Consider the following 24,799-nt stretch of genomic DNA (forward strand, 5'->3'; position numbering starts at 1 on the left):
CCACCAGACCCGCTGTGTTCAGCAACTTCTCCCAGTCTGCTCTGCCTCAGAGCCACACTGTCCCTATTCCCTAGTTCTCCCTCAATGCTCTCACCTTCTGACCTATTGCTCCCGTGCCCACCCCCCTGCCATACTAGTTTAAACCCTCCCGTGTGACACTAGCAAACCTCGCGGCCAGGATATTTATGCCTCTCCGGTTTAGATGCAACCCGTCCTTCTTATACAGGTCACATCTGCCCCGGAAGAGCTCCCAGTGGTCCAGATAATGGAAACCCTCCCTCCTACACCAGGCAAAGATTATTAGCTATATCAAAGCTCGAAGTGGAACTTGCTACATCACCCAACTATTATAATATCTATTTCACCCTGTTACCAAAGATATTATTTCTCTACTTACTTTTCTCTTTCCTCCCTTGCTAACATCGCTCTCTGCGGCTTAGTTTGAAGGTCTACATTTCCATTTTCCATGTCTTTTGATCAATTTCCTCGGTTTAAAGTTTGAATGTTTGTTTTTCTCTCCCATTTCTATCTCAAGCTGCTTTATTTGCAATTGAATTTGAACAAATTGCACGGTGGCTCAGTGGTTAGCACTGCTGCCTCACAGAGCTAGGGACCCAGGTTAAATTCTGATCTTGGGTGACTGTATGGAGTTTGCAAATTTTCCGTGTCTGCATGGGTACTTCTGGGTGCACCAGTTTCCTCCCACTGTCCAAAGATGTGCAGGTTAGGTGAATTAGCCATGCTAAACGTATCCCTGGTGTCCAAAAGGTTAAGGGATTAAGGGGATAGGATTGGCCTAGGTAGGCTTTCGGAGAGTCAGTGCAGACTTGATGTGCCAAATGGCCTCCTTTTGCACTATCGGGATTCTATGATTCTAACCAACTCAAGCTGCATACTACTTGGGTTAATCTTTTCCTCTTCCAATGTAGATGCTGTGCTATTATTTGAATTATATCTGCTCTCTCCTTTTAATCACAATTTATTTGCTGATATTATTAACATTGGTTAATTGGTACAAATCAGACATGGAGAGATTACCCATCTCCAAAAAAGTTGTAGCTTTGACAAAGCATCAATAAGTACAATAAAATTCACTGTTAAATCGGGTTAGCCTTAACTTTAGCAATTACTAGCACTTGTGTCCGTTGATGAATTCAAAAACCAAAGAGCTCCCAATCTGTTATAAATCCAGACCGACCCCAATTTTGGTCCGATTCCAGATTTTGGTTAAGCAGGCCATATCACAGTCATTTGTACCTGTGTCTAACCTGATCTGCAATTACAGTCAATTTTTTGGCACTTACTTCAGTGAAAGAGAGTAATCATTCTTGTTGCTTTGACTGTTTCGGATGAGATAGCTGCACTCTTTACACAGCCGTAGAAGATTTTCTGCATCTGTTCTGCCAATGGCCCCATGATACCATCTATGAGAGAAAATGTGCAGAGTTACTGTCAAAGCGCAACCCTTGGTTTAAGGTGTTCACATTCTCCTAATTGTGATATTCTATATGCCAAGTTTTTTTTCCACTCACTTAACCTGTCTATATCATAGACTATCATAGAATTTACAGCGCAGAAGGAGGCCATTCGGCCCATCGAGTCTGCACCGGCTCTTGGAAAGGTCAACACCGCCACCCCATCCCCATAACCCAGTAACCCCACCCAACACTAAGGGCAATTTTGGACACTAAGGGCAATTTACCATGGCCAATCCACCTAACCTGCACATCTTTGGACTGTGGGAGGAAACCGGAGCACCCGGAGGAAACCCACGCACACACGGTGAGGATGTGCAGACTCCGCACAGACAGTGACCCAAGCCGGGAATCGAACCTGAGACCCTGGAGCTGTGAAGCAATTGTGCTATCCACAAGGCTACCGTGCTGAGTCCCACCATCGACTCTTTATATCATCCTCACCACTTGCTTTCCCACTTATTTTTGTGTCATCAGCAAACTTGGGAATAGTACACTAATTTACTGTAAATAATTGCGGCCCCAGCACTGATCCCTGTGGCACTCCAATAGTTACAGGTTGCCATCCTAATAATTTCCCTCCTCTAGCCAATCCTCTATCCATATTAACATATTACCAAATGACTTTTGGAAATCAAAGTATATTAAATCAGGCATGATTTCCCCTTCATGAAGCCGTGCTGACTCTGCTTGATTATATTATGTATTTCCAAATACTTTGCTATTACACCCTTCATAATGGACTTGAATGTTTTCCCAATGACAGATGTTAATCTAACTGGCCTACAGTTACCTGTTTTTACCTCCATCTCTTTTTGAGGAGGGTATTACACTGGCAGTTTTCCAATGCTCTGGGACTTTTCGAGAATTTAAGGATTGTTGGAAGATTTTACTACCAGTGCATCCACCACCTCTCTAGCTACTTCCTTACATATTATAGAATGCAACCTTTGGGCAAATTTTGAGGGTCACGTAACCCTGCCGACTGAGGCCTTGGCAAACCTTGGAGACCACGTGATACACTGACCAATCGGGGAAAAGCATGCTTGATTCCAGCAGGCTGGGGCCTTTAAAACCTGAAGAACAGGTCTAGTCTGGGAGAATAGTTAGAGTCGCTAATTGGTATTGTAATGTTCCTGTATACTTTTTGTCAATAGCTTTTGGGTCTTAATAAACTGTCTGGTGCTGCTATCCACTGATGGTTGCCTAGAGTTCCTGTGACTATATTGGCGATGAGGTAGAAGTACCCGATTGGACTTCCGGTAACAGGGATGTACTGAGCGGACGCACGAAAGGTGGCTCTCCTCCTGGACACTCTAATTTAGGTGTTTTAAACCTGAATAGCCCTCTAAAACCGAGAGAAACACCCTTCACCTCCTCTTACACCACAAAGACATGACATGCCATGTGGCAGCAACTCCATGAGCCAAAAAGATGGCAAAGGCAGCAAAAACTTGGAGAGAAGGACCGAGGGGATTGCAAACACATGGGATGGCAAGGTCCCAGCCGCACCTGAACGGGATGGACTACTAGACCAAAGCGGGACCACCTCACCCCAATAGATGAATGGAGGGAGTCCCTAACACAGGAACTCCAGTAGCTCAAGGAATCCATCAAGATAGAGATGATAGCCATGGTTAAAGTGGCAGTAGCAGGACGGCACGGTGGTGCAATGGGTAGCACTGGTGCCTCACGGTGCTGAAACCAGTATTCGATCTCGGCTCCGGATCACTGTCTGTGTGCAGTTTATACATTCTTCCCACGTGTGTGTGGGATGTGCAGGCTAGGTAGATTGGCCACGCTAAATTGCCCCTTAATCTGAAAACAAAGAATTGGGTACTCTAAATTTTAAAAAAAGTGGTGGGGGCAAGTGGCAAGACAGAGGAGGAGGAGGCATTGCATTAATATTAATTAAGGAGGCAGTTACTGCAGTAAGGAGATATGATATCTTGACGGGGGCATCAAATGAAGCTTTGTGGGTAGAGGTTAGGAATAAAAAAGGACAGCTACGTTGCTTAGGTGTTTATTATAGACCCCCAGACAGTCAGCGGGAAATTGAGGAGCACATGTGTGTGCAATTCGCAGAGGGGTATAAAAATAATAAGAGCGTAATTATATTCGGTGATTTTAACTTTCCCAAAATTAATTGGGATAGCCATCATGTTAAGGCTTTGATGGAGTGGAGTTCTTGGAATGAGGGGCTGGTTTAGCACAGAGGGGCTGGTTTAGCACACTGGGCTAAACAGCTGGCTTGTAATGCAGAACAAGGCAACAGCGTGGGTTCAATTCCCGTACCGGCCTCCCCGAACAGGCGCCGGAATGTGGCGACTAGGGGCTTTTCACAGTAACTTCATTGAAGCCTACATGTGGCAATGAGTGATTATTATTATGTATACAGGAGAACCTTTTAGCTCAATATGTAGAGTATCCAACAAGGGATGGTGCAGTGCTGAACCTAATTCTGGGAAATGAAGCCAGACAGTTGGTTGATGTGTTGGTGGGGGAGCATTTTAGTGATAGCGACCACAACATGGTTCAATTTAAATTTGTTATGGACAAAGAAATAGACAAGTTGCAAAAAAAAGGTTTTGGATTGGGGAAAGAGATTTTAACAAAATAATACCTGGCCAAGGTAGACTGGAAAGAGTTACTTGTGGGGAAACCTACAGAAGAGCAATGGGGGGAACATTCAAAGATGAAATGGTGGGGAGGGGGGGGGGGGGGGGTACAGGCCCTACATGTTCCCTCTAGGGTAATAAGAAGGTGTAACAAACCAAGAGAACCATTGATGACCAGAGACATTCAGGATACAATGAGAAGGAAAAGCGAGGCTTTCAACAAGTATAAGGGGATAAACTCTGCAGAGGCATTAGTGGAGTACAAAAAGTGCAGGACGAAGAACAAAGAGGGGATATATGAAAGCTCTGGCTGGTAAAAGTAGGGAAAATCCCAAGGTAATCTATAAGTATATCAAAGGGAAGAGGATAACCAGGAAAAGGACCAAGGGGGAATCGATGGGTGTTCAACACCCTACATTGATAGGGTGTTGAACAAATATTTCACATCTGTCTTCACCCAAGAGAATGAGGAGGTAGTTATGGAACTCTGGGAGAGAGATTGTGAGGTTCTTCAGGAAACTGTTATAGAGAGTGACAAGGTACTGGAGGTATCGGCGGGCTTAAAAGTGGACAAGTCTCCAGGTCTGGATGAATTATGTACCAGGCTGCTGTGGGAGGCGAGGGTGGAGATTGCCGGGGCTCTGACCCAAATTTTTAATTCCTCTCTGGCCAGAGAACTGGAGAGCAGCTAATGTGGTCCCACTATTTAAGAAAGGTTGCAGCGAGAAGCCAGGCAACTGCAGACCAGTGATTCTCACGTCAGTGGTTGGTAAACTACTGGAGAAGATTCTGAAGGAGAGAATCTATCTCCATTTGGAGAGGCAAGATTAGATAGTCAGCATGGCTTTGTCAGAGGGAGGTCATGCCTAACAAATTGAATTGAAATTTTTGAGCATGTAACCAGGTGTGTAGATGAGGGTAGTGCAGTTGATGTAGTTTTCATGGATTTCAGCAAAGCCTTTGACAAGGTCCCACGTGAGAGGCTTATTAAGAAGAATAATGCACATGGAACACAGGGTGATTTGACAAAGTGGTTTCATAATTAGCTTAGCGATAGGAGACAGCGGGTGATGACAGACAGCTGTACCACAGGGATCCGTGCTGGGCCCCCTATTGTTTGTCATTTATATAAATTACACAGATGACTCTGTGGGGCTAAGATCAGTAGGTTTGCGGATGACACAAAAATTGGAAGGGTGATTAACAGTGAGGTTGAGTGTCTTGGGTTACAGGAAGATATAGACGGGATGGTCAAATGGGCGGCTAATTAGCAGATAGAATTTAACGCTGAAAAGTGAGGTGATACACTTTGGAAGTATATATACTATGAAAGGTCTGACATTGGGAAGTTCCGAAGAACAAAGGGACTTTGGCATGTTTGCCCCTAGGTCTCTGAAGGCAGAAGGGCAGGTTAATAGGATGGTGATAAAGGCATATGGGACACTCGCTTTTATCAATCAGGGCATAGATTACAAAAGCAGAGAGATCATGATGGGGCTGTATAGAACTTTGGTGAGGCCACAGCTGGAGTACTGTGTGCAATGCTGGTTGCCACATTATAGGAAGGATGCAATTGCACTGGAGGGGGTGCAGAAAAGATTCACCAGAATGTTGCCTGGGGTGGGACATTTAAGTTATAAAGAGAGGCTGGACAGGCTTGTTTTCTCTGGAGCAGAGAAGACTGAGGGTTGACCTGATTGGGGTGTACAAGATTATGAGGGGCATGGACAAGGTGGATAAGGAGCAACTGTTCCCCTTAGATGAAGGGTTAGTTACGAGGGAACATGTTCAAAGTGAGGGGTGGAAGGTTTCGGGGGCATGAGGACGTTTTTACCCAGAGAGCGGAAACGGTCTGGAATGCACTGCCTGGGAGGGTGGTCGTGGTGGGATAAACAAAGAACAAAGAAAAGTACAACACAGGAACAGGCCTTTCAGCCCTCCAAGCCAGCGCCGACCATGCTGCCCATCTAAACTAAAATCTTCTACATTTCCGGGGTCCATATCTCTCTATTCCCATCATATTCAAGTATTTGTCAAGGTGCCCCTTAAACGTCACTATCGTCCCTGCTGCCACCACCTCCTCCGGCAGCGAATTCCAGGCTCCCACTACACTCTGTGTAAAAAAAAAACTTGCCTCGCACATCTCCTTTAAACCCTTCCGCTGGCACCTGAAACCTATGCCCCCTAGTAATTGACCCCTCTACCCTGGGAAAAAGTCTCTATCCACTGTCTATGCCTCTCATAATTTTGTAGACCTCTATCAGGTCACCCCTCAACCTTCTTCGTTCCAGTGAGAACAAACCAAGTTTATTCAACCTCTCCTCATAGCTAACGCCCTCCATACCATGCAAGGAGGTCTCACAACCTTTACAAAGAACCTGGATGAGTACTTGGCAGCCAGACATTCAAGGCTATGGGCCACCTGCTGGCAAGTGCGATTTTCACACGTTGGTGCAGACTCTATGGGCCAAAGGGCCTCTTCTGCCCTGTAGTATTCTGTGATTCTGTTATGTGAGGTTGGAGATGGGCTGGGCCCAACACCCACCATGGAGGATAAACACGGCCGTCCATGCCAACAAGGTATTATGCGAAAGGATGTCACAGGCCATAGACGGCTATATTACCAACAACCAGAAAGGGGAGGTCTTGCCTGCCACGCTCTGGAATGTGATGAAGCCAGTAAGAAGGGGAGAATTTATTGTTTACAAAGCATGCAGAGATAGGAAGGGGAAAGCGGCTAGGCAAAACGTGGTTGACTTCAGACTGGAGGTGGACTGGCAGTATTCTGCAGCCCCGACCGTAGAGCTACTGGCAGAGCAGAAGAAGCTACAAATGGACTTTGACTTGCTCTCCACGAGGAAAGTAGTGCACCAGCTCCATCAAACACAGGGGACCTTTTACGAACAGAGACAAAGCCAGCCACCTGTTCGCCCACCCGCTGAGAAAGCAGGCCGCCACATGGGAACAGCTGAGGTTAGGGGCAATAACCGCAGGCTTGTCGCCCAGCTGTAAAAGTCAACGAGGCCTTCAAGTGAGGCTGTACACATTCGAGCCCCCAGAGGGAGACTCTGGGATGAAGCAGTTCCTCCATGGACTGGACATGTCGGTCGTGGGGGAAGACAGGAGATGGGACCTGGAAGCATCATTGGTCATGGGAGGCACCGGGGCCAGATGGATTCTCAGCGGACTTCTATAAAAGAATCTGCGACAGCACTGGCCCCGCACTTGTGGGAGATGTTCGCAGACTCGCTGGTAACGGGCCTCCTGGCATCCGCACTAGCATCAGCCTCAATATCGCTGATACCTAAAAAGGACAAAAACCTGACTGAGTACGGGTCCTACAGGCCTATCTCGCTACTCAATGAAGATGTAGAAATCCTGGCAAAAACCCTAGCTAAGTGGTGGAGAGCTGCGTCCCAGAGATGGTCACGAGGACCAAATGAGCTTGGCAGCTAACATCAAGCATCAGGCGCCTGCTGAATGAGATAGTGACCCCATCCGGGAAGAGAACACCAGAAGTAATCATCTCCCTGGACGCAGAAAAGGCCTTTGACAGAGTTGAGTGAAAGCACCATAGAGGTACTGGAGCAGTTTGGGCTTGGGTCAGGGTTCACCTCTTGGGTGAAACACCTGTACAGCACTCCCATGGCGAGCGTACGGACTAATGCCACCAGCTCCAAGTACTTCCAGCTTAGAGGCATGAGACAGGGGTCCCCGCCGGGGTCTCCAGAAGGGAGACAGAGAACATAAGGTTTTCACTCTTCGTGGATGATCTGCTCCTACAGTATGGTAGTACAAGTGGCTAGCACTGTGGCTTCACAGCACCCGATTAGATTCCCCACTGTGTCACTTACTGAGCAGAGTCTGCACGTTCTCCCAGTGTCTGCGTGGGTTTCCTCCAGGTGCCCCGATTTGCTCCCACACTCCAAAGATGTGGTTAGGTGGATTGGCTATGCTAAATTGCCCTTAGTGTCCAAAAAGGTTAGGAGGGATTGTACAAAGAAAATTACAGCACGGGAACAGGCCCTTCAGCCCTCCAAGCCTGCACCGACCATGCTGCCCATCTAAACTAAAATCTTCTACACTTCCGGGGTCCGTATCCCTCTATTCCCATCCTATTCATGTATTTGTCAAGATGCCCCTTAAACATCATTATCGGCCCTGCTTCCACCACCTCCTCCGGCAGCAGGTTCCAGGCACCCACTACCCTCGGTGTAAAAAAACTTGCCTCGTACATCTCCTCTAAAACTTGCTCCTCGCATCTTAAACCTATGCCCCCTAGTAATTGACTCATCTACCCTGGGAAAAAGTCTCTGACTATCCACTCTATCTATGCTCCTCATAACTTTGTAGACCTCGATCAGGTCACTCCTCAACCTACTTCGTTCCAGTGAGAACAAACCAAGTTTATTCAACTTCTCCTCATAGCTAATGCCCTCCATACCAGGCAACATCCTGGTAAATCTCTTCTGCACCCTCTCTAAAGCCTCCACATCCTTCTGGATTATTGGGGTTATTGGGTTATGCGGATAGGGTGGAAGTGAGGGTTTAAGTGGGTCGGTTCAGACTCGATGGGCCGAAAGGCCTCCTTCTGCACTGCATGTTCTATGTTCCATACCCCCAGGCCAGCATGGAAGGGATCATGAAGCTCCTGAAGAGGTTTAGAGCCTTCTCGGGGTGAGGGTGGAGCCATGTCGAAAAGTGGCAGTCTTTGGGGTCTCACAGCAGCTAGAACTCTTTATGGGTAGGGGGCCAACACCCTAGCCTTTGCCTCCATAATCGTTTGCCAGAGAATCCTGCTCGACTGGTGTATCGGCAGCACCACCCAACTGGCTGTCCGACCTGTCGGAATTCCTCCAACTGGAGAAGACAAAATTTGCCATCCGAGGGTCAGAAGGCTTCCACAGTTCGTAGAAGTCATTCACCAACTTTTTTCAAGACCTAGCCAGTAACCAGGAGAGCAGGGCGGAGGGGGTGGGGGGACTTGTAATTTAACTTACAAACTGAAATGCGCAACATAAAATGTGGAAACCAATAAAAACATTTTTATAAAAAGGGACCCGATTGCAGGATAAGCACGGTAAGGTTTCCAGGTCAGGTTCCTAGTTATTTCCAGTGCACAGCAGGAGGAGCATCATTATGCCACTTTTTGTAAGCTTGAGTCTTTCAATGCAGATTGTGTGCAATTGTGGAGCGTATACGTTCATTTTTCAGAGAAAACAGCATAGAAGGGGACAAAAGGCAAATAATTATTTTGCTCACGGCCTGTGACACCCAGATGTCCAGTTTAATAACTCGCTTGACCTCCCCTGAGGCCCCGAGTCTAAATTATTTAATGATCTTTTGGAATTAAAGGCCATTATCACTCAAAATGCTCTGTCATCCTTCAGCGGTATAAGTTCAGGAGGGCTACAGGAGAACCATTTGCAGTTTTTATGACCAGCTTGAGGAAGTTAGTGGAATATTGTGATTTTGGGATGTATCTGAATGACGTGTTATGCAACAGGCTGGTGTGTGGGGTGAACAAGTGGCTATTCAGAAATAATTTCTGGCAGAATCAGAGCTGGACTTAAAAAGGGCAATGGAAATAATTTATCCATGGAAGGGGCCAAGAAATGTGCCCAGGACTTGCAAAACGTACCTGGGGACAAGATTCACCAACTGCAGCAAGGGGCCACAAGTAGTAGCACCAGGAACAAAGCTTGCAATTAAGACAGGGGAAGGTTCACCCATGGAGGGAACTGGGGCTAGAGTCGGCACCTTGATTGGACAACAAATTTTAATGAGTGTTTTCATTGTGGAGTAGTCACACCCCAGACATGTGCAGGATCCTAGAGGCCAAGTGTTTCCGATACGGTAAAAGAGGTCACTTGAGGCATGGATTCAGAGACAAACAGAGCCTGCCCGGCCCAGGAAGGGGGCAAAAACAAATTGGCAGCGGATTACAGTATGGGGGAATATCAGTCAACTGATCACGATGTGTTGATGTTGAACCATGTTGGTAGAGTTGCTGCAATAACTGTAATACTATTTGTCAAGGATGCGCTTTAAAGATGGAAGTAGACACCAGGGCTTCAGCAACCGTTAAAGGTGAACAAATTTATCATTACTTACAGGACGAGGTCCAACCTTTGAGGTTGAAGAACACTGAGTCCTGTTGATAACTTTTGGTTGGTTCAATTGGCTCTGTTTCATAACCATTGCTCTAGAGTTGCCAGGTATCTTTATGATACCACCACGAGGTTCAAGTTCAAGTAATGACCAATAACTCAACACACCAATTAGTAAGATTCAAATCAATACACATTTATTATACACAGTAAATCACTACTCTTGCATAAACTCTACTTTCTAGGCTATTTCTATAACTAACAGGCCTATACTTAGCTTCGGACTTGCCCACCAGGTCAGGGGAACAAATGGCCTTTCGTTCGGGTTCTGAGTCTGCGGGATTCAAAAGCTGGTACGGACTGGTAGCTAGGAGCGCCTATCGCGTAGCGAGCGTTGACTTGAGACTTACTTTCTTGGAGGCCGCTGGACAGTTCACTCTCAGGGGTTGCTTTGCGTTGCTGAGTGACCCTGTCAAGAAGGATGATTCGAACTTGGGGGCTTCACTTTATAGTCCCCAGGGGCTTCCCGCCCTTTGGGGCGGACCCCGAACTTGGTTTCAAGTGATTGGACTTTGTTCCAATCGCTTGGTTCGATTTCTCCAATACTGGAGCTGTTCCCTGATCGTTGGGCGGTCTTTAAGTGTCCGTTAACCTCTTTGTGTTTGCTCCTGCTGGCGCCGAGGAGTCTGGCTTGGCCTGGTTTTCCTCAAAATGTTTCGATTGTTCCCGGGGATCGCTCATTACTATGTAGATGGCTGCTACATTACTATGCTGATGGCTGCTTGTATCAATGCTGTCTGGGTTTCTGCAGAGTCTATTACACAGTAAACTTGCGCCTGCTAGTTTTTGCCTGTGTTGGCTGAATTTCCCTTCAGCCTTTGCGGTTCTCCATTTTAAGTCAGGAAGTGGCCAACTCAGGTGGCTACACTCCCTCCTTGTGATCCTAACGCGAAGCGTGAAGGATCACATAATTGCGTTATCTTCATTCCCTGACCCGGCGAGCACTCTTCTATGGCCTCTACACTGACCAGAACTATGTAAGAAAATTTTAACTAACATTCTAAGTGGCACTATGTCAAACCAGGGACATGCATTACAAAATAAGAAAAACGGTACCTCTAACTGTCCTCGCTAAAATACACTCACTCAAACATTCAATCATACTAACTTCCTTAATGATACAAACAAAATCATAGCAGCATTATTCACATTTTTCCTCGCTTGGCAGTCAAGCTCAGGATTGTACAATGGCTTTATTTATTCACAAAAAGAACGCAAACAAATGTTCTTTATTCTGGATCGCGGGTTCGGGGATCTGATCATAACCGAAAATAGGGGATTTTATTCTGTATACCGGGGTGCGAGCGCGGTAGGCTCTCCTTCGCCATTTCCTCAGACGAATAGTCTGCACGATGCAGCAGAGTATCGCCAATACTAGTAGGGATTCTATTAAGTAGGACAGGGAGTACCTAAACCTGTCACACCAAGATGGTGTGGTGTCGCTTGTGACTGGGCTCTGGGTACTATGGGGAAGTGAATCATTAACGGCTGGGGGGGGGGGGGTTGGGGTCAGGGGGTTCGCGTTCGCGGGCAACCAAATGTTCATTAGGGTGATGAGCAACACGGAGGATGTCCTCATGGTTCTTCTTCTTTCTCTTCTCTTTGTTTTGTCTCTTTTCCTGGAGCTTCTGGGGTTCTGTGGGATCAAGCATAGTGTCTGTTACTATCTTGGTTTAATATCTCGTCTGTTAGTATGTCTGTCCTTTTGTGCCAATTCTCCCTTTACAATTTGTCACCATGTGTGACTCCCTCATTTAAAAAAAAAATTTTAAACCGAATATTCAGGACAAGACACACTTAAGAATACTGAAACAGTGCGAGTCGTCTCACAGGCTGTGCGATTTACCATCCAAATGTTTGAGGATGTAAATAGAATAGGGTTGGCAACCTAAGGGTCGCCTGAAAACAAAACAAAACTTTTTGAATGAAAATTGCCGAAATGAGGTGCGTATGGGCTGCGACATGTAAGATTTGGATGGAATCCCCGGGTAGGACGGCAACCAATTCCGCGTGTGCTCTACCCGAGCGTAGCTGACCAGAAGGGGGTCCTCAGGCAGGGCGGGTCCCAATTCCGTTTCTGCACTGCCTGAGAAACTGATAAGAACGGGCAAGAAATGTAGTCATCGTGGGGGGTTGCCGCAAAGGTTCTACCTTTGAACCAGAAGGGCAGTTATGAACGGGGGTTTGGCAAGCTCTTAGTGGTTTCTGCCGCTGAGCGTGCGGGCAAGTTCTCAGAGGTTTTGGCCTAAAAATAAGGCATGGGGCAGTGGAAAAATAAATTCCGATCTTACAAACGACATTTAACAATACCACTATAAACAACATTAAACATGCTGCAGGTTCCATCAGAAAGGACACCGTTTTCTCCCAAGCTGTTCCTTTTTAAAACATTATCTGGACACCTCAGTTATCGGTTGCGAACAGGGTCGCAAAGGGCTTCTCGTTTTGGGAGTCAGACTCAAAGTAGTCATCTCCTCCCGGATGCCAAACTCTCGAATGTATAAGGGCGGATAGGGCTGCATGGTGCGATTTGGGGTCCATCTCGTCGTTCCGGACGAGCCTGTATGAGTTGTCGCCGTGCCAAAAGGTGGTGTTCTAGTTCTGTGGGGACGGAATCGGGGTCGTCATTGTAGGTCGGTGGTCAGTGGTGGGGTTTGTTTAGGAAAGTGATTGTGAAGGGATCACTCGCATCATGCTCAGATGCGCTGGGTGTGGGGCCTGATGTATGGAGATAATAGAACAAAGAACAAAGAAATGTACAGCACAGGAACAGGCCCTTCGGCCCTCCAAGCCCGTGCCGACCATGCTGCCCGACTAAACTACAATCTTCTACACTTCCTGGGTCCGTATCCCTCTATTCCCATCCTATTCATGTATTTGTCAAGATGCCCCTTAAATGTCACTATCTCCGGTAGCGAGTTCCAGGCACCCACTACCCTCTGCGTAAAAAACTTGCCTCGTACATCTACTCTAAACCTTGCCCTCTCACCTTAAACCTATGCCCCCTAGTAATTGACCCCTCTACCCTGGGGAAAAGCTTCTGACTATCCACTCTGTCTATGCCCCTCAATTTTGTAGACCTCTATCAGGTCTCCCTGTAGGGTGGTGTGCTGTGGCTATTGTCTGTGTCACAGTGGCTGCCGCTGCAGTCTGTGGGCGTTCCGGGGCGGAATGTATAGTTCGGGGTGGCGTCGGGGTCGAGTCCGTGGCTGGGCTGGACATGGTCTGCTGCATCGAGCATGATGTAGTGTGAGTGATTCGACTGTGGTCCATATGCCATTGGCTGGTTAAGATGGAACCACGCAGTCTTTCCGTTGGGGAACTTTATTTTGTACACGGAGGGGCTTACTTGTCTGCAATGGAGTACGGACCCGAATATTTAGGTGACAGGAGTGTGCTGGGGCTGTATTACACTGAACTCAGTCGCATGTACTGCCTTGCTCTGTTTCTTTCGTGTGCCTAATCGTACCGCGGCTACTAGCTGAACCGTTTTAACATTCTCTACCAGTTGTTCTACTGCTTTCTCGTGTGTGAGGGCCATCACTTCGGGGCTGGTCAAATCTAATCCGAATAAAAATTCTGTGCCTTTCATGGGGCGTCCGGTCATGAGGGTGTGTGGGGTGTAACCAATAGATGTTGAAACCGTATTTCGCAAAAACATCAGCGCAAAAGGGAGGACTGAATCCCAAGTGGTGTTGTTTTGCTGGACCATTTTTCGGAGGGTATCTTTTAGGGTCCGATTCATGCGCTCCACGATACCACTCGACTGAGGGTGGTATGCGATGTGGAATTTTTGGGTAATGCAAAATATCGTGAGGACGTTCTTCATGTCCCGTAAAATGGGAACCTTGGTCGGATTCAATGCTGCGGGGGAGTACCCATCTCGTAAAGATGTGGTGGGTTAAGATCTTGGCTGTAGTCTTTGCCGTGTTCGTTCTGGAAGGGAATGCCTCTACCCATTTTGTAAACGTGTCTATCACAATGAGTACATACTTATAACCATTCCTGCAAGGGGGCAATGGAGCTATAAAATCAATCTGGAGGTTAGTCCAGGGGCCATTAACGGGGCGGGTGTGAGTTGAGCTTTCTTGGGGAGTTGAGCTTTCTTGGCGTACCTTGGTGAGTTGAGCTTTCTTGGCTTATCTGTCCGGTTTGTTCTGGGCACAGGTAAGGCAATTCTCAACATAGTGCGTTACGTCTTCTTTTAAACTGGGCCACCAACAGAGCTGCCCGAGGTGGGCTGTAGTGGGATCAATTCCCTGATGTCCATGACTGTCATGGAACAAACAAATCAGTTGATTCCTGTCCTGTTCAGGAACCACATAAAGGGGTCTTTTAACACCACACCGTCATGTCTGGTCAGTGCATTTTTAAATCTATCGTAGGGTGCTGGGAATCTTCCTTTTAAAATCTCCCTGAGATTGCTATCCTGCTTCTGGGCCTGCACTAAATCCTCGATATTAGTCTGCGAGACCTGAACGGCATTCACTGGTGCGCTCTCGGGGGGTGTCCAAAAATATCCGTGCCTGGAACCTGCTTTTGCCAGTGCGTCAGCTTTTACATTTCCAGTGGGGGGGGGGGGGGGGGAAACGATGGTGACTACGAACTTTAACTATTCCAAAAGTCCTGTCCTGTGCTTTTTCTAGAATGTGACGGAGCAATGGGGCTGAGGGGAGGGGTTTTACGTCTGCGGAAATAAATCCTCTTGCTTTCCACAGGGGTAGGAATTCTGTAAGGCTGTCCGAGTATATGTCTGCTGGGCTGGGGAAGGAATCTGGGTGTTCTACAATGTACGCCACGGCTGCTAGTTCTGCCGCCTGCGCGCCTCAGTGTCCTGGAAGTATTATTGCGATTTCTTCTAGGGCGTGTCCTCGACATAAATGCCACATCCTGTTATGCGCTTCCCTTCTAATATTGTGGAAGATCCATCCACATATATTCTTATGGGTTCGCACGTGTCTGTGTGCTTGGGGCTCTGGGTGAACTACCCATCTTTCTGGGGGGTGTTTTCGCAATAAAGTGTGATGCGGTGAGATGATTTCACATTCATGGGGGGCGGGGGGGTGCCTGGGTATTGTAGTTTATCTGCTAAGAAAGTGTGGGTCTTGGTCCTTTTAACAGTGATGTCCCGTCCCTGCAAAAGAAGGGTCCATCTAGCTGCTCTAATCGGACTAACTGTACCGTCCTGGAGTCGCCCGTCCAGTACAAGTTGGGTGGGGGTGTGTTCCATCAGGATTGTGATGGGGTTCAGTCCGGTTATGTACGAAAAATATTGTACTGCCCAAAAAACTGCGAGCAGGTGCCTTTCACAGGCTTAAAATCACTGCTCCACAGCATCTAAGACTCTGGAGGAGTAAGCCACGGGCCTCAACTGTTCGTGCCGTTCCTGGAGGAGCATGGCCGAAAGGGTGTGGTCTGTGCTTGCTACCTCTATTGCTTAGGGGGAAAGCGGGTCTGGAACTTGTAGTGCAGGGCTGCTATGAGTGCTCTTTTCAATGAGTCCACAGCATCTGTATGCTGCGGAAGCCATTCCCAAGGGGCTCCTTTCTTTAGGAGTTGCTGGCGAAACCGTCCTAAAAACGACTGGAGGGCTGAAACATTCTGGGGAAGGGGCAATTTGGCAATCGAGTCAATTCTTTTGTGCTCGATCTCGCGTTTACCATGTGTGATAATTGTACCCAAATATATCACCTTGTTTTCCAAAATCTGGACCTTTTTGGGGTTTACTTTGCATCCAATTGCTTGTAGGAGTTCCAGGTGTTCGGATAGAAGCTTGATGTCTCTGTCTTGGTGTCTGTCTGCAGTAATAGGTCGTCCACATACTGGACCAGACATTCGGGGTGAGAAAATTTTGATAATCCATTTGCCAGCTGTCGGTGGAAAATGGAGGGAGAGTTGTGGAATCCTTGTGGAAGGCATGTCCACGTGTACTGCTGATTTTTAAATGTGAAGGCAAATTTGTATTGGCACGCCTTTGCCAATGGAATGGACCAGAATCCATTACTGATGTCCAAAACGGTAAACAATTGAGAGTGGAGTCCCTGTTTGAGCATGGTCTCGGGACTTGTAGCTACCGTGGGGGCTGCTGTAGGGGTGACTTTGTTGAGTTCCCGGTAATCGATGGTCAGTCGCCATGATCCATCGGGCTTTCAACACTGGCCAAATCGGGGCATTATTAATGGAGGCTACTGATCTGCGTACGCCCTGCTCTAATAAGCGGTCGATAACTTTTGCGATTTCTCCCTCTGCCTCTTGGGGAAATCCGTATTGCTTTTGGGGTCTAGGGTCAGGTCCTGTGATTTGAACGGAACCAGTCATCCGGCCACAGTCGTGTTTGTGCGTCGCGAATGCTGTCCTGTGCTTCTGCAGAACTGCCCTAACCTTCTTGTCTGTGCTAATTGTTGTCGGGTCAAACCAGAATTCGCCGACTGCGTTAATCTTGTTGGCGTATTCTCCTATGGTAAGCGTTGCCAGGGCTCTTGCGGATTTTACCATTTTCCAAACACATTGATTTACTGGATCAAAGGATAGGTTGTGGGAATTCATAAAATCTATGCCTAAAATGTGATCTGCTGTGTGTGGTAGATAGACTAAAACTATGGGGTGCTTGGTGGTGATGTTGCCGATTTGAATGGGTACAGGGGCTATGATGTGTCCCTGCTGTGAGTGGCCTGTAAAGCCGCTGAGGGTGATGGTGGCTATAGTGGGCCACGTGTCCTTTTGAAACATGGTGGAGGAATTGATCGTGTGTCCCAGAGAAACTCGATGGGCTGTCCCCGTATTTTTGCTGCAACTACTGGTTGGCCGGACCTATCCCAAAGGGTGTTGCAGACCCAATTGGGGGAGCCCGAACACAGTCAGTCCGTTCTGTTCAGGTCCGTCTGATCTGAACAGGTGCTAACGCTATGTATTGGCTTTGTTCTGGTTTTATTTAGAGTGCCTGTCTGCTGGGCTCTCTGTTGCTTTTGTGGGGCATTGCATTCTCTTGCAAAGTGTCCCAACTGTTCACAGTTGTAACACTCCTGTGACTTTTGTGGGGGGCTGTTCTTGCTTTCATTTACCCATGAGGGGTTCTGGTGTGCCTTAACTGCGTGTAGGTCTGCTTCTGCCTGCTGTTCTTCGGGATTTTTATTCGTGGGTTTGTTTTGAACAGATTGCTCCCAGATGCGGGACAATCTTTTTACAACCCGTTTCTCATTATGAGCCTCCTCGGAGGGATCATAATTGGCACAAGCTTTTTGTCCTGTTTCTGTGGCATGGGAGATAAGGGTGCGGGTCCATTTGGCCATGTTGTCTGGGGACAAATGGGTGCGGTCTAAGTCTCCGAAAACTGCTGCGAAATGGATCCACAGGTGGTTTTCTTTTGCCTGCACTTAGAGGCCTACTACGGGGTCACCCGTTATACCCGATCGCGTCTAGGATCGCAGTATGCAGTTCTGCAAGGGTGCCTTCTCCTACATTCTGTGGGTCGGGAAGGGCTGTTACGACTGAAGGGTCTAAACTCAAAACTGTGAGCTTTACTTGCTCTCGCTCATCCAGGCCTTCCATGGTCGCCTGCTGCTTTACTCTGGCAAAGAAGTGGTGGGGGTCTGAGGTGGGGAGGAACAGTTTGATTTTATCGCACGCGTTCCGTAATTGGGTCACTGTTATGGGGGTGGTGTACAGAAATTCTGTGTCGTCCAATGTGGCTGTGCGGTGGGTGGTGACTGGGTTCATTGGAGCCTGAACTATCTGCTCTGGGGGGTTGGGGCGCCTTTCTCTTCTGGGGCTTTCCCTGCGCACATGTTCCCTGAACATATCTCTGCGTTGTCTCACTCAATTCTTCCCAATCAGGGCCGTCTTCCTCATCTCGCTGTGATCCAAAGGTTTCCTGGAATCCTTTTTGAACTGAAAGCAGAGATTGCAGTTCTGCAATCTGCTTCCGGCACTTTGCGTGGTCTAATGAGCTTTGTCTTTGCTCCGTGGTGGTAGTATGGAGTGCTCTTAATGCTGCTTTCAGGTCGCTACACTGCCTTTGCAATGCCTCTACCTGTTTCTCTGCTTCCTCTCGTACCAGGACTGCACGTTGCGTGTCCTGATAGGCCTTTTTGTACTGGGATTGGAAGCTGCTTAAGTGCGCCAGACAAGACTGGTGTGCCCACTTGGCATCATCCACCTCTCAGTCCTTTGCTGCCAACTTCCTTCTTAATTCCAGGTTCTCTTTCTCTATCTCGCTCACATCGACATTACTCATTCAATGTGCCTCCTCTATCTCTCTAAGGAGCGTCCGAACGATCTCCGCTGTGCCTCACAATTGTGCCAAACAGGACACAATTGCCATCTGCATGCGTGCTTTTCCCAAGCTCTTCTTGTGAATCTCGCTCAGGTTCTCCCACCATGTATGTACTATACTCCAGAGACCTGTTTCCTCATTTTGACAGAATTCGCTCCAAAGGGGCCATCCTTTCCCTTTGAGGTACTTTCTGATTTCCTCCTCCCAAAGGGAACACTGTCCTACTCTACTGCTGGTCGCTGCGACCACGAATTCTTCGGGGTTCATGAGGCGTTGCATTACCTGCATTGCCATCTTTCCTCTCTGAATGATTCTCTTGAAATTTGGAACAAGGGGTATTAAGGCGGTGCTGTAATTACAGGTGCGGCTTTCGCTATTTTCCGGAATACAAACTCCTGACAGTTTTGTCACAACAAAAAAATCTATCAGTTTACCTTATCGCCCTGTTAGTTACGCATGCATTAACACACTTCCGAATTATGAGGATTGATCAGAACTGCTTGAACACTTGTGGGTTTTTCTGTTCCCAATTGGATTTCTAATTCAAATTTTGGGTTCTCCCAGAGTGGTTAAGCCACTTCTAGATCGGATCCCGTCAGGATGTCGCCAGTAATATGTTGCTAACTTTTGGTTGGTTCAATTGGCTCGGTTTTATAACCTTTGCTCTCGAGTCACCAGGTATCTTTATGATACCACCACGAGGTTCAAGGTCAAGTAATGATCAATAACTCAACACACCAATTAGTAAGATTCAAATCAATACACATTTATTATACACAGTAAATCACTACTCTTGCATAAACTCTACTTTCTAGGCTATTTCTATAACTAACAGGCCTATACTTAGCTTCGGACTGGCCCACCAGGTCTGGGGAACAAATGGCCTTTCGTTCGGGTTCTGAGTCTGCGGGATTCAAAAGCTGGTATGGCTACCCAGCTGGTAGCTAGGAGTGCCTATCTCGTAGCGAGCGTTGACTTGAGACTTACTTTCTTGGAGGCTGCTGGACAGTTCACTCTCAGGGGTTGCTTCGCGTTGCTGAGTGACCCTGTCCAGAAGGACGATTTGAACTTGAGGGCTTTACTTTATAGTCCCCAGGGGCTTCCCGCCCTTCGGGGCGGACCCCGTACCTGGTTTCAAGTGATTGGACTTAGTTCCAATCGCTTGGTTCGATTTCTCCAATACTGGAGCTGTTCCCTCATCGTTGGGCGGTCTTTAAGTGTCCGTTAACCTCTTTTGTGTTTGCTCCTGCTGGCGCCGAGGAGTCTGGCTTGGCCTTGTTTACCTCAAAATGTTTCGATTATTCCCGGGGATCGCTCATTACTATGTAGATGGCTGCTACATTACTATGTAGATGGCTGCTTGTATCGATGCTGTCTGGGTTTCTGCAGAGTCTAATACACAGTAAACTTGCACCTGTTAGTTTGTGCCTGTGTTGGCCGAATTTCCCTTCAGCCTTTGCGGTTCTCCATTTTAAGTCAGGAAGTGGCCAACTCAGGTGGCTACAGTCCCAATTAGACACTGATACAGGAGAGGCGCTAAAAATCAAGGGGACTACGGTGCCCCCAGTAGCTTATGGGCGGCAGTCGGCCCGGCTCCCACTTGTCATAAATGGACATGGTCCAAGTTCAATGTGGCGTGACTGACTCCAAACATAAAATTTAAATGGGTGGAAATATACTGGGCGAGGGGGCATTGTATGAAGTTATCCAAAAGTTTTCAGAGGTCTTCGGGGACAAACTGGGGAAGATAAAGCCAAAATATAAACAGACCCCGAGGTCACACCAAGATTTTATCGGGCCCTTATTCCATGTGAGAAAAAGTGGAAGCAGAGCTTCAGTGCCTTAAAGACCCAGCCACTATTAGACTGACAGTTCACAGAGGGGCCGCACCTATCCAGACAAAATTAGCAGGGATTATAAACTAAATCAATAGAGCGGCCAAATTAGACCGGTACCCCATAATTAAGATTGAGGACCTATACACCAAGCTTTCTGGGGGTTTGACGTTCACCAAACTGGACAGTATTGAGGAAGCAGGCAGGCTGCAGAAGGACTTGGACAGGCTAGTAGAGTGGGCAAAGAAGTGGCAGATGGGATACAATGTGGAAAAGTGTGAGGTTGTGCACTTTGGAAGGAAAAATGCTTAGGAAATCAGAAGCACGAAGGGACTTGGGAGGCCTTGTTCACGATTCTCTTAAGGTTAACGTGCAGGTTCAGTCGGCAGTGAGGAAGGCAAATGCAAGGTTAGCATTCATGTCGAGGGTCTAGAATACAAGACCAGGGTTGTACTTCTGAGACTATATAAGGCTCTGGTCAGACCCCATTTGGAGTATTGTGAGCAGTTTTGGGCCCCGTATCAAAGGAAGGATGTGCTGGCCTTGGAAAGGGTCCAGGGGAGGTTCACAAGAATGATCCCTGGAATGAAGAGCTTGTCGTATGAGGAACAGTTGAGGGCTCTGGGTCTGTACTCGTTGGAGTTAGAAGGATGATGGGGATCTTATTGAAACTTACAGGATACTGCGAGGTCTGGAGAGTGGACGTGGAGAGGATGTTTCCACTTGTAGGAAAAACTAGAATCAGTGGACACCATCTCAGACTAAAGGGACGATCCTTTAAAACAGAGATGAGGAGGAATTTCTTCAGCCATAGGGTGGTGAATCTGTGGAACCCTTTGCTGCAGAAGGCTGTGGAGGCCAATCACGGAATGTCTTTAAGACAGAGATAGATTGGTTCTTGATTAATAAGGAGATCAAGGGTTATGGGGAGAAGGCAGGAGAATGGGGACGAGAAAGATATCAGCCATGATTGAAAGGCGGAGCAGACTCGATGGGCCGAGTGGCCTAATTCTGCTCCTATGTCATATGGTCTTATGGACATGAGCCATGCTTACTTGCAATTGAAGTTAGATGAAGCGTCCCGAGAGTGCCTTACTATCAACACGCTGAAAGACTTATGATTATTGTCATGAGTGTCCCTTTAATAAAGGTTTTTGTCTCATCACATGGCTTCAGTGATGTCATTGTGTGGGTGGAGCTGGGCTGTGGCTGTGTGAGATGTTTCGGTTTCATTTGCTGTTTGACTGCTGTGAACTCAAGGAGAAATAAGTATTCCCTGTCTTTCTATATTTTCATTTTAAAAACTGATCCAGAAGTAAACAGGTCATGGGTACCTGCTTTGGCAAGTTAAAAGATATAGTTTGCATTCCGGAAGGAGTTTAAATCTACTGGTTCAAAATTTCAGAAAAAGACCAGTCCCATTCAAGTGAGAATACAGCGTGCTGGGCCACACCCTTGAATAGGGGTGTTTGGTTTATTGGATTTTGTTCCTGAACTGGAACAGTTAAAAGGGGGAATTCATTAAGTGTCATATATCAATTACTAAAGCTGTGTGGTGTCTTTGAGGTATCATCAGCATACCCAATTTTTCAACGCACCATGGAAAATCTGTTTCAGGGACAGCCCAAAGGTGCCGTTTATTTAGACGATGTCCTGATTATCAGTTCCTTGGGATAAGAACACTGAAGTCAATTTGTAATAATAATAATAATAATAATAATCTTTGTCACAAGTAGGCTTACATTAACACTGCAATTAAGTTAGTGAAAATCCCCTGGTCGTCACACTCCGGCGCCCGTTTGGGTGCACGGAGGGAGAACTCAGAATGTCCAAATTACCTAACAGCGTGTTTTTCAGGACTTGTGGGAGGAAACCGGAGCATCCGGAGGAAACCCATGCAGATGCAGGGAGAACGTGCAGACTCCACACAGACAGTGGCCCAAGCCAGGAATCGAACCTGGATTCCTGGCACTGTGAAGCAACAGTGCTAACCATTGTGCTAAAATTCTCGAACACGGACATACACTTGCAAAGGGAAAAACGACCTCTTTGGGCTATAGGGTCGTTGCAAAAGAGTTGCACCTAATGGAGAAGAAGATAAACACCATCAGAGAAACGTCCACCCTGAAAAACACTATGGAATTGAAGTCCTTCTTGGGGATGCTTAACTATTACTCTAGATGTGTCGTCTCCCATTACCCATAAGCTCCAATCCCCTCTGGTACCCAAAGAAGTTGTGATGACAGACTTCTTGGAGACATTACTGGTGTCCGTAAGACAAATCAGGTTTTGGACACAAAAAGACCCTATTCTGTCAAAAAGTAAACGTATGGGACAGGATTCTCTCGTTGCCAACGCCAAAATAGTGTTCAGCCGAAGAATCCCAGTTTCCGACGAAATCGGGGGCGGCGCGCTTTCGCGATGCTCCGTCCCCTTAAAAGCAGTGTACTCCTAGCAGTACGCTGCATGATGTATCGACAGCCTCAGGACTTTGCCGGAGGTCCACTCCCTGATGCTCCGCAGCCGACCGGCCGGGTTCCCGACGGTGTGGGACTCTCATGGCCTTACCTGTGGGGCATTGAATCGCACATCAGTAGCATGGTCGAGCCTTGTGACCAGTGTGTAAGAAGAGCTCAACGAGTCCACTGCTGCCCCTCTGCACTCCTTGGAATGGCTCGGTAGACCTTGGGCGAGGGTACACATTGACTTTGTGGGGCCTTTCATGGGGACCATGTTCTTTTTGTTGGTAGACACCCCCTCGAAATGGATGGACATATACTGGATGAAATCCATTGCATCTTTTGCGACCGTCAAGCGGTTATACCAACGTTTTGTGTTCATGGTCCTCGTTTCAAACAACGGTACCACATATATCAGTATAGAATTCCAGAAGTTATATCTTTCAATGGGATTAGACATATAAAATCACCACCATATCACCCGTTGACTGTGCAGACATTCAAAGCCAGAATGAGGAAACAGTCGCCGGCCTTCTGGGATACCAAGATTTCACATTTTTTCTTGTCATGTAGGATTACCCCACATTCCACGATGGCGTTGCTCTGGTGGAACTATTGATGGGCTGTCGTTTGCAAAACAGACTGAGCCTCATTTTCCAGCGTTTAGCCAGGAAGATAGCGTCCAGGCAAAATCTCCAAAAAAGGATCAATAACTCATTGGGGGCAGAGTGTGCATTTGAAATAAAAGTTGTTTGAAATGTTTTTGAGTTTTCATATCCAACAATTTATAAGTTATAAATTGCAAAACCACGCCAAAATTCACAAGCGTCTTAGTAGATCTGTGGTTGGGACCCCCATTTAGTCGACATACATATTTTACATTCCCCAATATGGTCAACACATGTATTTCCAACATCTCTACTTCCTACGGAAGCTAAAGAAATTCGGCATGCCTGTATCGACTCGCACAAACTTCTTCAGATGTGCCATCGAGAGCATCCGATCCGGCTGCATCACAGCTTGGTATGACAACTGCTCGGCCCAAGATCGCAAGAAACTGCAGAGTGTGGTGAACTCAGCCCAACTCATCACACAAGCTTGCCACCCCCACATTGATTCTGTATACATCTCCCGCTGCCTCAGGAAGGCAGACAGCATTATCAGAGACCCCTCCCACCCAGACTAAGGGCAGCATGGTAGCATTGTGGTTAGCACAATTGCCCCACAGCTCCAGGGTCCCAGGTTCGATTCCCGGCTTGGGTCACTGTCTGTGCGGAGTCTGCACGTTCTCCCAGTGTGTGCGTGGGTTTCCTCCGGGTGCTCGGTTTCCTCCCACAGTCCAAAGATGTGCAGGTTAGGTGGATTGGCCATGCTAAATTGCCCATAGTGTCCAAAATTGCCCTTAGTGTTGGGTGGTGTTACTGCGTTATGGGGACTTCATTGCCCTAACCATCAGAGTCCTCTTGTCAATGCTCCACCTTTTGAAGGTGCCGTCTATTATTGCAGGTGTGAACCTGTGGTTGTTGCAGATGGGGGTCATGTTGGACATTTTGGTTAGGTCGAAGTGTTGCCTTATTTGGTACTACAACTGGAGCATGGCTATTACCACTGGGCTCCTCCCCTCCGTCCAACATGGAAGAACAACACCTACATACCATGCTGGACCACCTCCACCTGAGAGGACATAAACCAACATCGCCAAAGCACAAATTGCCCAAGAAAAGATTGTGCACCTGGGGCAAAAGATTCTGTAAGGAAAGAGAAAACTTACCCAGGATAAGACCATAGCCATTCAGGCTGCCAAATAGCTCACTGCTGTCCAAGAACTCAGGTTCTTTTTGGGTTGGTGTAACTTCAAGCAAAATTAGATCTACTGCTGCTCACAGCTTGCTCAGCAATTGAATGACCTCTTAAAGGAGAAGCTGACATCAGGAAGCAGTCGCCCTCATGGGAGAACTAGAGGCCTTTGC

The 24,799-nt window shown here is 47.3% G+C and overlaps 1 protein-coding gene across 2 annotated transcripts in view; it reads right to left on the bottom strand.

Annotated features, from left to right (window-relative positions):
* The window catches only part of LOC140429753 (SH2 domain-containing adapter protein B-like), a 199,460-nt gene that overhangs the window by 36,421 nt on the left and 138,240 nt on the right, over window positions 1–24,799 (bottom strand). The window contains exon 5 of one of the 2 annotated variants that reach the window (XM_072517125.1): window positions 1,305–1,424. In XM_072517125.1, coding sequence (XP_072373226.1) covers window positions 1,305–1,424 — 120 coding nt within the window. Of the gene's footprint in view, window positions 1–1,304; window positions 1,425–11,772; window positions 11,900–24,799 lie in introns of those variants that run through there. The other variant, XM_072517126.1, reaches the window with a different exon arrangement.

Source organism: Scyliorhinus torazame, chromosome 9, assembly GCF_047496885.1.
Source record: "Scyliorhinus torazame isolate Kashiwa2021f chromosome 9, sScyTor2.1, whole genome shotgun sequence".
Lineage (NCBI taxonomy): Eukaryota > Metazoa > Chordata > Chondrichthyes > Carcharhiniformes > Scyliorhinidae > Scyliorhinus > Scyliorhinus torazame.